The sequence below is a fragment of the Rhipicephalus sanguineus genome, chromosome 4 (genome assembly GCF_013339695.2).
Source record: "Rhipicephalus sanguineus isolate Rsan-2018 chromosome 4, BIME_Rsan_1.4, whole genome shotgun sequence".
Classification (NCBI taxonomy): Eukaryota; Metazoa; Arthropoda; class Arachnida; order Ixodida; family Ixodidae; genus Rhipicephalus; species Rhipicephalus sanguineus.
This window is the reverse complement of record NC_051179.1, coordinates 79,959,332-79,972,456: the sequence shown is the minus strand read 5'-3', so window position 1 is coordinate 79,972,456 and position 13,125 is coordinate 79,959,332. Positions and strand designations below refer to the sequence as shown.

The following is a 13,125-nucleotide window of genomic DNA, read 5'->3' as shown; positions in this document are numbered from 1 at the left end:
AACGAATAATGTCGTGCTGGGTGCTTCCCAACTTCCCAAAAATTACGCTTCGTGGCGTAGTGGGTACGTTGCTAATGTACCTGTATTAGTAGCCACAGGAGAGTTTATAACGGGCTCTAGAAATGCCGCTCTTCCAGCTTTCGCTGTGACTGTGCTGCGCTTTCCGCGCAGGCCTGGCGTTTTTTTTCGAACGCGCCATTGATGAGATACGCTGAACTAGGTTCAATTAGGAGCCTTTGTGCCCAAGCGGGCTCATCGAAATTCTAAAAACGATTCTTTCTCGCACTATTTTCTTCTTGGGGTGGCGTGCTATGACGGTGCGGTGGTGTTGTTTATTGCTCCCAGAAAACGTGCGAGCGATAAAGAATGCCCGACATTTGTCCGCTATCCAGTCTTTAGTGTTTTCTGAAACCATTAGCCTGTTTCTCAATTCGATGTGGCTGCCCCGTTCTCATTTGTACGGAAATACACGCTGCATCGAAGCCTCATTCCCCTCGCGTGACCTTTGGGCGTAATAATCATTAAATTCGCTGAGATTTCATTCAGTGGTGCCACATCTCTACTCCACAGCATCTTTATTGATTCGTGGCTTCTTGGACAGCCCGTTCTGTACTTCACCTCATAAATACAGTAAACTAATATTTAGGAGCACGATGCTTATGGGTAGTGACAGGAGTTTCGCTTTTAAACACAGAAGTTGTGATTGCAAAGATGTTCGCGAAAGGTACAGTTGGAATGATCTCATGGTTACCAAACGATTGCTTCATGGTACATCTATTCATATAGCTGCACTTCAGTTGAGCTGAAGTGCTGAACAAATACTTTTACGTACTCTTTCTTTCCTCGGACAATCGCCCATTTGAACGCCTCATCTGCTGGTGCTGTGGAACGCCCTAACATTGAATCGTTTCTGCAGGCGATCAAAAATGCAGCTCCGTAGGCGCGTCTACGCTTAAAGCGTCATATTACGTCATGTACTCGCTTGCTATCAGTTTTTTTCACTTTGATGTTTTCGAATAAATGGTGATAAGTCTGATTTTTTTTAATTTTATTTACCTTTTGCGCCTTTTTGTACTATGCATGTGAGTACTGATTGTCGTAGAATGGGTTCCCTTTCCTTGTTTGTATATTTTTCCAATGTCGTTGCTTCGCAGAATGTTACTTCATGTTTTGTTTTGTTATTCTCCTCCTAAGCGCAACGCTATCCATTACTTCCAGCTTCTGTTGTGTCGTTGTGTTGTGTGTTTTTGTCCCACCACTCCTGCCTAAGGCCGCCATAGAAGGCCGGCAGTATGTAAGAAAATAAATAAATAACACAAAATAAATGACATACACCGTAGCTCTATCGCTTGACGCTAGGAATCATGTGGGTCTGGCGTATCGAGAAGACACTGGTCGTCATGCAGGTAATCTTCACTGTTGCCATGCGACAGGATGAGAGACAAGCTGTAGCATTTATTTTGCCCGCACCAAAGGTCGCGCTGTGTATTCATTACAAGAGTGTCAATTGGAAAATCTGGCTCCGTTGCCCACAGCCGCCGCAAATCGCGAAGCGCCAAGTAACAGCTCTGGGTCTTAGGAATAAAGCAATTTCGCTACATGGAGCATAAAAAAGAAGAGAAAGCAGAAAATTTGAAAGAGCAGTGTATGGTAATGCAGAAGAAAAACAAAAGGAAGGTAATAAAAAAGCCCCGGGTAGATATATTACTGTAGGACGACGTGAGGTGACACATTCCAAACAGAATCTAAAGGCAATGGCAAGAAAAATGGAACTCGGCAAGCGAAAACAAAATACACACAATAAAACCTGTAATATGAAAGCGTGCTCATAAAAACGCAAAAGACGCGAAGATATGTTGCCCTGTGCAGACTTAGGATAAGTCACACACTGGCAGAACACTCGCCTCTCGTAAACGATTGTCGAACACAAACGGTTTGAAATGTGCTGATGCACTGTCCGACGTCCGTGCTTTAATCATCTGTAGGCAGCTTGAACCAGAAAAGAGACGTCACTTCCAAGAGCTGTACAAATTACACATACCACCACGCCCATGGCTTTTTCTCGGTGATCAGCCCATGTGCTCTTCCTAAAGAGTTTTAAAGTTTTTTAGCTAGTGCAGGCTTCCTAAGTTACATTTCATACTACCATTATTCTAAGCCTTATTTCAGTCTTGAGGAAATTTTCCTTCCAATTTTAATGCAACCCGCACTGCTTGCCCTCATAAGGACTGCTGCTGAGGCTGCGTGACATTGCAAAGCCCGTAAGTTTTGTCCGCTTTTACACTCATCACACATAATCATTACTTAATTTTACGCCTTAGGCACCACTGTCTACTTTTATTCTTTATCTTGAAGACGGAGGAAGCCCTAGCGGAAGCGCTCGCCTTCAAAACAAAACAAGTCCTCAGGCAGAGATCCTATAACCTCGCGGACTCTCAAAGAGGGCGTCGTTATTTCTCTAGTGGCCGTGTACCCGCGTGTGTCGGCCACCTCTTAGGTTCAACACTAGACCAGGAGCACCATATCATATGGTTCCCGGGACATATAGCACAAACGGGTAGCGACAGACAGGCCCGTGCAGCTCGAGATATTACTCGCCGCGTGACTGTCCTTCATCCAGGCCATAGCTGTCCTGGCCCCATAATAATCTACTGTCATCACCGTCCTCATCAAAGATCAAAGAAAGCAACGAGACAAAAAGCAAATTTTAAAACAAAACAAGTGAAGATCATAAGGCAAGGTATTTTTTTGCGCTGCAACACTTATATATATGTGTACTTTAGAGTTACACATTTCTGCCTCATTTAAAATTCTGAGTTAAAGCGAATCAGTTCAAAGCATGCTTGAAGTTACAGCCGACAGTAAGCGCGGGCATAAGGCTTGAGCAAGCGAGCGGTAAAACAGCGAGAAAATAATGAGTAGCATGCAAATTTACGTAACGGTAGTGCCTTCGTAAAGTCCTCATTACTGCTAGCTTTAGCGAATTTAAACCTTTGGGTTCCTAATACATTACAACGAAAATGAACGAAATAAAATTGAAATAAATAATTGAATAAATGTCTGATTACTTTCATAGATTTATAAAACGAAAAAGCATCAGTAAGAAACTGTGTTGGTTACATCTGCCGATCCACTCGATAGACGAAATGTTGAAGCGGGAGCTTGTTCTCGAAAAGTGTCATTAGAAATGTAGGTTACAATGCACTGTTTCGCACCAAAATACGAACTCTGGTAATTTCTAGAATTGTGGAGAGAATGGGAAATACGTGAATTTGTCTAATTTTTCTGTATGGTACTTAAGGTGTTATTTAAGCGATAATTATGTAAGTTTACGTGTTGAATTTTGACGCACTCGATTGCTTCAAATCCTAGGAAGCCAATTATATCTCACTCTGAGGTATAAATTTTTACATATTTAGCACCACCCTCTCATTTATTTAGGGCAACTTAAGAGCCGGAGTAAATTACAAAAGAAATATAGATCAAGATGTCAAAAAGCAATATTTTATTCGGAATCACCGTCTTCCAAAGACGTAACGCCTTCTGATCGCAAGAAAGGCCGTATTTAAGGCAAATATATATACAAACCTACACACTGAACAAAATAGGTATGTTCACAACACGAACATCCTGACATCAAATATCATTATTGTTAGTCTAATCTTGTACCAACAATAATGGTGTTTAACATTTCCATTCGTATGCCGAAGCACAATACGTTACTCTTAATAAAACTGAAGTCATCGTTTTGATAGATTCCTGTTAAAGCACGCTTATCTTTTTGCCAATGTGTACAGTGGCGCGCTAGCTATTACTAGTAATAAAGCTATTAAACGCAAAGCATTTTTGGGCGGTACCAAGTGCACCTTCACTTGTTTCTATCTATCTATCTATCTATCTATCTATCTATCTATCTATCTATCTATCCGCCTACGTCTATGTGCTCTCGTGGTTGCCTCCTTGACTTGATATGTACCAAAAGCGGCATAGGAGGACATCCTTGTATGACGGAAATGGCTGACAGGCATCATAACATTGCATACCCATTTCGTGTTATACCGATAGCAATTATATGGATACTCTCGGCGGATTTGTACCGTCGCTATCATGTCCCTGATATGTATATGTTAGTATATATAAATAAAAGCCACAAATAAAATAATTCAGAACAAGAAAAGTTCCGACGCGCTCGGCCGGGGTTTCGAACCTGCAAACCCTCGCTTCCCAGCTCGCTGCCTCAGGAAATAACACCATGCCTCATTCGTTTTCCAGGATACTAAATGCAGAGTACAAACGCATGCGGCGTTGGGTGAAACGTACGCGACGCCACACGTGGCGAAATTAAAATTATGTGAGACGCGGGCCATGCTGCATCATTGCCCGCGCTATGTTTGCGCCGTGTCGCTGGCAAGAAACACAAGTTTTGCATTTTGGGGTAGTAGCGCCTTGCCACTCGTGGCCAGTCGGCCAGAGAAAAAGAAGAGCGTCCCGTGTCTCGTGGGGGTGCGAGCTAGTGGGAACACTGTGGCTCTTGTAGGCTTATGCCACAAAAGGAAAGAACCGATTGTACTAAGATTTAGGTGCACGTTAAAGAACCCCAGGAGTTCGAAATTTCCGGAGCCCTCCACTACGGCGTCTCTCATAATCTTATCGTGGTTTTGGGACGTTAAACCCCAGATATTATTAGGAAAGAACCGAGACGGCTGAGCCAGAATCACAGTACGTATATACGTTACACTGCTACCAGAACCCTGAGGCTAAAATTACAGCGCAAACGCACAAGATGCCCACGAAGAAAAGAAGCCTACGACACAAGTGCTGACAAACAACTGCTTTATTCTTTCATATGCCAATGCATATGTCAGGCCAAGGTAAACTTACTGCGCATGCGCACACAAGAATAGCTCTAAACCGAAACGTGTAACAAGGATGATAGCGTAATAGAAAGGCGAATACGTGAAATTATATTCAGATGGGTGCAAGGACAAACAAGTAAATTAAAGTAAGAAGGACTAAGAAGCGTATTTGCGCTGTAATTTTAGCCTCTGGAATGTGTACCAACTGGAGCCAAAGGAAGACTTATCTTAGTGACCAGAATCGACGCCCTCAGGGAACGTGAGCCGTGCCTGCCAAGCGGCCGTCTTTATTTTCTTCTCTTGAGGTCTTGCGCTCTGCGGTTTTGTTTGGCCCCCAAGGAAGGAGCTGCAGGGTCTTGGGACAACGCGAGCGCAAGTGTCCGTGAGTGGCTTGCGTTCTGCGCACGCGTCCTGGCGGTTGGCAAATTTCTTGGGTCCCCAATTCCAAAACTCTTTAGTGGTCTCGCCGGACATGGGACGTGTGCCTTCAAAAAGTACTTTGACATGCAGGGTGTTTTCGACTGTGCCCGTACGATTATCTGTTGGGGAGGGGTTAGCTGAAGTAACAGCTGTGACAGTTCGCGCTCGTCCAAAGTATACCTGTGCGTTCTTTTCGTGCCTCCTTCTTTGTGCTTGAGCAGCGCACTGCAAGTTTGGAGCTGTGACAGTTGTTAGTTCGCACTCGCCTTGTGCGTTTTCTTTTCTTGCGTCCTGTGTGCTTGAGTAGCGCGCAGCAAATTTCTAGCTGCTTGCCGTTCTTCCTGTGGCATTCCAATTTCTTGCTATCGCATTCATTGCTTCGTCCTTGAGCGGAACCTATGACTTTTTTCAAGAAACCCTTTCCTTAAGGGACGTGTGGTGCATGCCCACATATCTCAGACACAGTAAGCGGGTATGTGCCATATGTGATTCGCAGTAGATATCAACCCAGGATAGCAAAAATAGGCATTCAAAAGTCCATATTTCTTTCACCCACGTGCACATTCAATGCTCGAAAAGTCCCTCTAGGAACAACTTCAGCGGAAACACAGAGGGTTAACGGAAAGTTTTGCTTTCGCGACTCATTTCACTCTCAGCAAATAGAGCATCGTCCCAGGCGTCACTGAATTCGTGCGGTCGAGCCGGAAAAACTCCCAACGAGACGAGCCTCAGAAGCACAGTAATTACCTTGGGACTGCTGCCACGTGTGGTCATTAGTGATGCCGAACAGCTTAGCACGCGGCTCATATGAATTCCGGAACAGTGCTGCAAGACCCAGGAAGCCGCTTTATTTGATAAGATTCAGAAGCCCACTGGGAATCATTGCACGTAATAGCCATCTTCGACAAAGCGGCCCAGACCGGCTCTTGCAGAACGAGGAAGGGAACGCGACATCTCTTCGTGTTACGCGCGATGAGAGAGACAACACGAGAGTTTCACAATAATGTACCGCTTCTGCGCTGAAGCTTTTCAACTGGTTAATTCGAGAGAGGTTCACAAGAAACGCCCACATAATCGCACGCTAGGTTCCCAGTTTCCATGGCGTATAAAAGAAAGATCTGTGCCCGTTCGAATCTAGAACCACCTTCACCTCCGTGATCACCGCACCTCAGACATGGTAAGAGCTACCACACGCTCCGAATTTCGCTGTAAATTCTAAGGGTGCCTAGGCTGATAACGTCATAGACATGTGTGAAGAATAGCACCGGTCCTTCAAATATATTCTCTTGAAAACACGCGCTACAATAAGTTTAAAGCTGTGAATCAACCTATCCTTCTGCAAACTCTTGATTTGTTAGTTCGTGACTATGTCCTGCGTTGTCGCTTGCATGTCGCAGCTCTTGAATTTCTTGACTGTATCAACGCTCACGTACTTAAACGAGCAATTGCATTTACGCATCTGTTCAAAATTATTAGAAACATTAGGCGCTTAGAATGCAGCTTTTTACAGGCAGAACATTTATTCCATGCTTTAGTCGTTCAGGTACCATTGCACCACAAGCTGCATTGGGACACTGCACCTTTTTTGAGAGTCGTATAACGAAGTCCTGTCCCAATCATACTGTAATTAATATGTGTGCTGCGTGGCCATGGTATGAAAACGTGGCAGGGAACACGAAGCCTGAAGGCATGCACAGGAAAATTCGCAGCTAAGCCCGGAAGTTATACTTTGGCACACAAACTGACATTAGGTAGGCTTTACCTCGCTCTGCGGCGTGCCCTTTGTATTTACAGCTTGAAACTTATACACTATTACGCACGTCTGCGTCAATGTTCACAGCAGCCGCCAGGATAGCCCTGAGCTATGATGTCCTCTGCTGAAGGTGCAAGCTCATGTGTGTGGGAAAAGCAAATCAAGTAATGTCTGCGTTGATACACTAGCTTCTTGGAAATATTTCATATGTGGGTGCATTTCGATGTTTTACAGCGTGTTCCCTTAAAAAATCGAGATTTATAGATGTTCTATCATTCCCCGTGAGGCCCTTCAAGCGCTCGATACGTCATTACGTGAATCTATATATACCATAGGTAAAGAAAATTACATTTTTACGGGACGTTAGCATTGCTTGACAATGTATTTTAACCTGTTGCTGCAGTTCCGTGCCTGCGTTCTCCTTGCCCTCGCCACCAGTGCCATCGCTGGCTACGTTGGTGGCAGCTACGGACTTGGCCCCGGTCTTGGCTACGCTCTTGGTTACGGCCTTTCTAGCTACGGCCTGTCCCATGGCATTGGCTATTCTGGTGTGACCGGCTACGGCCTGGGCTACGGGTATGGTTATGCCCCGGGTGTCGGCCGCACTGTGTCCAGCTACCACGCTGCCCCAGCGGTTGCCTCTTACGGGGCTGCCCCAGCTGTGTCTAAGTTCGCCACAGCTTACCACGCTTCACCAGCCGTCGCATCCTACGCCGCTGCTCCAGTTGCCACATATGCTGCTGTCCCGGCTGTAGCCAAGGTGGCCACATACGCTCCGGCTCCAGTCGCTACCTACGCTGCTACCCCAACAGTCGCAAGGGTTTCCACTTACGCTGCTGCCCCAGTGGCCACCTACGCTGCTGCGCCATCTGTGACCAAGGTCGCCAATTATGCCCGCACCCCAGTTACCACCTACGCGCGTGCCCCATTTGCCAGCTATCCTCCTGCCCCAGTGGCCACATACGGCGCTGCGCCATCTCTGACCAAGGTTGCGACTTATGCTCGTGCTCCAGTGGCCACATACGCTGCTGCTCCAGTGACCACATATGCTGCTGCGCCATCTGTGACCAAGTTTGCCACTTATGCTCGAGCCCCAGTCGCCACCTACGCCGCTGCACCAGCTGTGACCAAGGTTGCCACGTACACACGTGCACCAGTCGCTACATACGCTGCCGCCCCAGCTGTCGCGAACGTCGCCACCTACTCTGCGGCTCCAATCACCACCTACGCTGCTGCTCCAGCTGTGGCCAGCGTTTCTCACGCAGCTCCAGCGTTTGCCACCTACTCTGCCCCAGCTTTCGCCTCCTACAACGCCGTACCCGCCTATTACAGCTACGGCGTTGGCAATCTCGGTTACGGTGCCGGGCACTACGGCTACGGTCATGGTCTCCTTGGCTACGGCCTGAACTACGGGTACGGCCTCGGCACCCCCTACCACTACGGTGCCCTTCTTCGCAGGAAATGCAAGTACTTGTTTCTAAGCTTTTCCTAATTGCAATCAACTGTTTTGCGTGTTATCTCGTCCCTCTTGTGTTTATTTTGTGCAGCTATCACTTCAGTATTGCTAAGCTTACTCAACGACAGTTGTTTACTACGTTATTATCATGTTTATCATGTTCGATAATGCAGCGTTTTGTTATTTCTTACTTATTTCATTGGCTAGCATTAGCACTTATGGCTATCATAACCAATGTTTTTTGTGATCTGTGTTTGTGATGTCACTTTTTCTGTTAATTTTATGCAGGAAATCATCAACGCACATATCAAGAACGCATCGCATTACATTATACACATCACGACGTCCTGGGCAAACGGCTTCAACTTGTTGCACTGATGACTGGAGGTCCAATAAATTATTGTTTTTATCTTTATCAAACAAGCATAGTGTGTCTTTCAAGAGCGGACATGCAGGAAAATTCCTTATTGATTTTAATCTGCTATTTCAATGCACGAATCCTGGGACATTCCTTGGTGAAGCGCTGCAGTTTTGTTTAGATCATGCGGGTTTTCTTGATGTACACAAGGAAAACACGATAAAAAAAAACGTTTTACATAAGACAGATACAGAAGCTTCTTTGCCACTCACGTCATTTGCACGTGGAGAAAATGAAGTGTCGCTCCAAATTAGCCCTGCCATCTGCCCTCAAAGATTTTCGGCAGATAAACGCGTTGCAAAAAAGGGAGCATATTTTATTGTAGCTATTAATTTCAAGTTTCATGTTCAAGTTTATTGGTTCTCAAAGTAATATATAAGAGAAGAAATTATACAGAAAAACGCATGCGCCCTACCCTAGAAAAGGCATCAAATTATTGGTGCAGATAGGTAATCTCTTTGTCTGTTAGAAGGTGAACGGACATATGCTGACCCGACGTTATGCATTTCGAAGGCTTCATAGATTTCCCGGGCTCGGGAATCTTGGTGACAGCGAACGATGCGCATCTGCTGGAAATTGCGGCTACACCCGCACCTAGCGCAGTGGGTTGCCAAACCACTGCCGGTCTTCGCTCCAAGATTGCTGGCGTATTCTCGTAGACGGTCATGCACACACCGGCCCGTCTTACCGGTGTACAATCCTCCACAAGACGTCGGGATCTCGTACACCACTCCTGTTTTGCAGGGAACAAAGCCAGTTGCATGTTTCTCCTGGCACGCGGGTTTCTCAGAACTTACCGTATTCACTCGCTTGCAGAAGGAGCTTAGTTTAATAGCAGCCGAGTGAACCATTCCTTCTCCCGCTCACGCATCCGCTCTTTCCACCCGGTGGGATGCGTCATGCAGGTAGGGGATCACGGACACTTTGGCCTTGTCAACTTTAAATGGGGCTTCTTTTCTTTTCGACCTAGATTCGCGTAGGACCACTTCTGCCAGTCCTGCCAGGAACTGTGCTGGAAAGCCAGCCCTTGTCAACCAATCCACTTGAAAGGCGAAACTTGAAGCGACCTTAGTCACACTAAGGAGCTGCCTGAAGGCAGAAAAATACGCTTCCTTGGTCTCACAATTCACGTGGACGACAGGCATACCTGCTGGATTTATACTCCGCGATCGAAGAAGAACCTATTGTCGTTTCCATCTCATCATTCGAAGCTCATGACCACCATGATTAATGCCCTAGGTCGTTCCTGTCCTCATCAAGTCGTTTCGAGTTCGCTCTTCAAGTGGATAGGTTGACGAGGGCTCGCTTTCCAGACCAGTTCGCCATTCTGTTCGCCATTCTGAAAGCGCAAACTCCTGAAAACTGACATGCTTTTCTATACTCCGCTGTGCCTCACCGTCAATCCCATCATGGCGCGTTTCTCGAAGGTTCACCCTTGGATATCCTCCACCCTCGCCCTCGCCTCTCGCAGGACGGCGCAGCCCTCCCCTTTCTAGCGAGCCTTACTCTCGCCACACTGCAAGGTCACGTGATCAACTCTACGCCAGCCCCGGACATGAAAGCCTCGACTAAAAACAGCAGCAGCAAGCAAAATGACAGAAATACAATCTACTAACATCCACGTACTAACAACTACTAGCAACCACTAACAGCTATCTAAGAAAAAAGACAAAGAGCAGCAGCAGCGAAGACACAGGAATACTATCTACTGAGGCATCTTTATTAAAAAAAGCTTGCGGGTGCTTGAAAACGAACACACCCCGGCACCACATCTATGTAAAACAACGCACATGTAAATGCACAGGTGTTAGATTTAATGCCTGGGAGTGTTCGTTTTCAAACGCCCGTAAGCTTGTCGCAGACCGTCGTCCCGTCACCATCTCGCAGACCAGTATGTCGCAGACCAGTCGTTCTGTCGCTATGACAGCCGCTTCGTCATCATGTAAACCCGCTATTCCTTTGAACGCCGCATGACGGCGCTGTCATTCAGTGGGCCTTATATTTAGAGACTCAGTAGTGTTCTTGAAATCAGAGTTGTTATTACGACTGGATGTAAATGAAAGAAGTGTGGGATGCTGTGTGTTGTGGCACAACATAGCCGATCCTCAAGCACACGGTATTAAAAAACTCGATGCCGTGCAAATCGCTACGGAGATCGCTTTATTGACGTAGAAAAAGCTCTTAAGAAGAAAAAAATGTGCGTAGTAGGTCGTCCCTGCGCTTCCTCTTCATCCTTTTTACCTAGATTTCAACATCGCCGCGTGGTAAATCATGAGCTTCTGCTCGGGCCTTTTCAAAACTCTTGCGTTACCCAGGCCTGAGAAGAACACACGAGTGATTCTCTGATTGCTGAGGTAAACTTCAACTATTGCCGGAGGCCACGTAATCTTTGATCTGTTGGGTGGGTCTACAATCCCTCTGTTTCCCACCATCAAGATGCGAGAAGATCCTGAGAAACCATGAGCTGATGGAAGAGTGAGTAGATACTCGCGCCTAAAACGTTTCCAAAAAGGACCCAAAAATATTTGGCGATGTAAATGGCGTGAAAAGTCCTTCTGATTGCTCTAATGCGTTCAGTCTTCCGCTTAATCACCATCCCGCAAAGACCCAAATTTATGACCTATTAGGATGTGTTCTGGCGTAATCGCGGATGGCTCACTGGCTTCGCAACAGGCATAAGCAAGAGGCCTCAGCAGATGTTGAAACCTAGAAAGGGATTAAGAGTTACCGGAGGTAGAACCTACTACGCACCTGTTTTCTTTTTCTAGGCTTCAGCACTGCGCATTGGGCCCTGACGTAAAGCAGACAAAAAAGACTCCAAAGGACGATATCAGCTGGGCAGAATTTATGTAAGCGAAACTTAAAGGCCGCTTGTGAGTTTGGAATACATTAGACGGGCAGAGTTCGGACATTTACATAGGAAGAGCGTTGACTCACAGAAGAGAAAGAAAAGTGCGAGGCTCACCAGCAAGTATGCAGTAGGCTGTGTAAGCGATGTGGCAACAAAGAGCGTGAAGCGCAATGTAGGAGTGGCTGCAAAAATCTATTCGCAACTTTCACGTACCGTGGCGTCCCCGAGTGGTGGCCGCCGGAAGCTCTGTTGAATTTAGTGAAATGCGAGACATGCTTAGGACAGCATGTGTTGCCGCTTCTTTTGTCTCGTTTATGGTCATCTCGCAACGTTGTGAGCAGTCTCCGTATTAGCGTGACACTTTGAGTTCCTCATATTTGAAGAAAACGTGAAAACACCGCAACACAGAGAAACGAAGGGGACAGTAAGACGCGCTACTACCAACCGAAGTTTAATCGAAAGCGTATAAAGATATTGCCACGTGCGTTTGTTTATCACTTTTGCTATATTCGGTTTTCGGCCACAAAGACTGCCAGCAACGCTCATCGCGAACCGCGCCTCATTGTTCGAGAACCTTCACGATCATTGTAGATCGTTTTGTTAAGATTGCGCGCAAGACGCGCACACTCGAGCTTATTCTAGAAATTGCACGATAGCCAGCGATAACGCTGGAATATTCGACGGCACATGTTTAAATGCCGACGCGCTTTACCGCTTGTTAGTTGATCGACGGTCGACGCTCTGTTCGCCGCTATCAGCGTATTGCTGTACTGTGAATTTCAGTTTCCCGGCCACAAGTTCGGCCAAATAAACAGTTTCATCTCGGACGTGCTGACTGCTGTCTTCGTCTACGTGACTACCACGTGACATCGTCGTCGTCGTCGACGGCGGAGGATCTTCACCATTTCGTCGTTCAGCAACCGCACCTCCATTGGTTGCTGCCCTTAGTTTTCCGGATACGGGCCAGGCGACCGGCCCCGGTTTGGGCCAGTGTACTGCCGGCGGTGCGGTGACATGTAGCGGCCGGGCGACGGCGAGCGGGAAGGTCGTCGTCCTTGCCACTGTGTTCCGGTGAGGTAGTCGTCGATGTCGCGAGGCCGTTCGCCTGGCTGCGGGCGCGGCGCGTTGACGGCGAATCCGCGTAGCCCCGTCTGTCGGTACTGGCAGCGGCGGTACGTGTGGCCGGCCTCCCCGCAGTGGTAGCAGAGCGGGCGGTTGTCAGGGGCACGCCAAACGTCGGTCTTTCGGGGGGCACAGCGTTGTCCTGTCGGCGGGCGGTATGGCGTCGGTTGTGGTGGCGGCGGTGCCTGGCGGCGAAACTGCTGCGGCGGCGCGGCGTCTTGACGTGGGCGAGGAGGAGGGGCGTTGCGT

General features: G+C 47.2%; 1 protein-coding gene across 1 annotated transcript; it reads left to right on the top strand.

Moving 5' to 3' along the window:
- Positions 1-7,408: 7,408 nt before the first annotated feature.
- On the top strand, positions 7,409-8,521 carry LOC125758244 (larval/pupal cuticle protein H1C-like). Its single transcript, XM_049415247.1, has one exon. The coding sequence runs from the start codon at positions 7,409-7,411 to the stop codon at positions 8,519-8,521; it is 1,113 nt and encodes a 370-aa protein (XP_049271204.1).
- The last annotated feature ends 4,604 nt before the right edge of the window (positions 8,522-13,125 follow it).

Bases quoted from the DNA above. Each gene is read 5' to 3' on its own strand.
- LOC125758244 (XM_049415247.1), top strand. From the start codon at position 7,409: ATGTATTTTAACCTGTTGCTGCAGTTCCGTGCCTGCGTTCTCCTTGCC.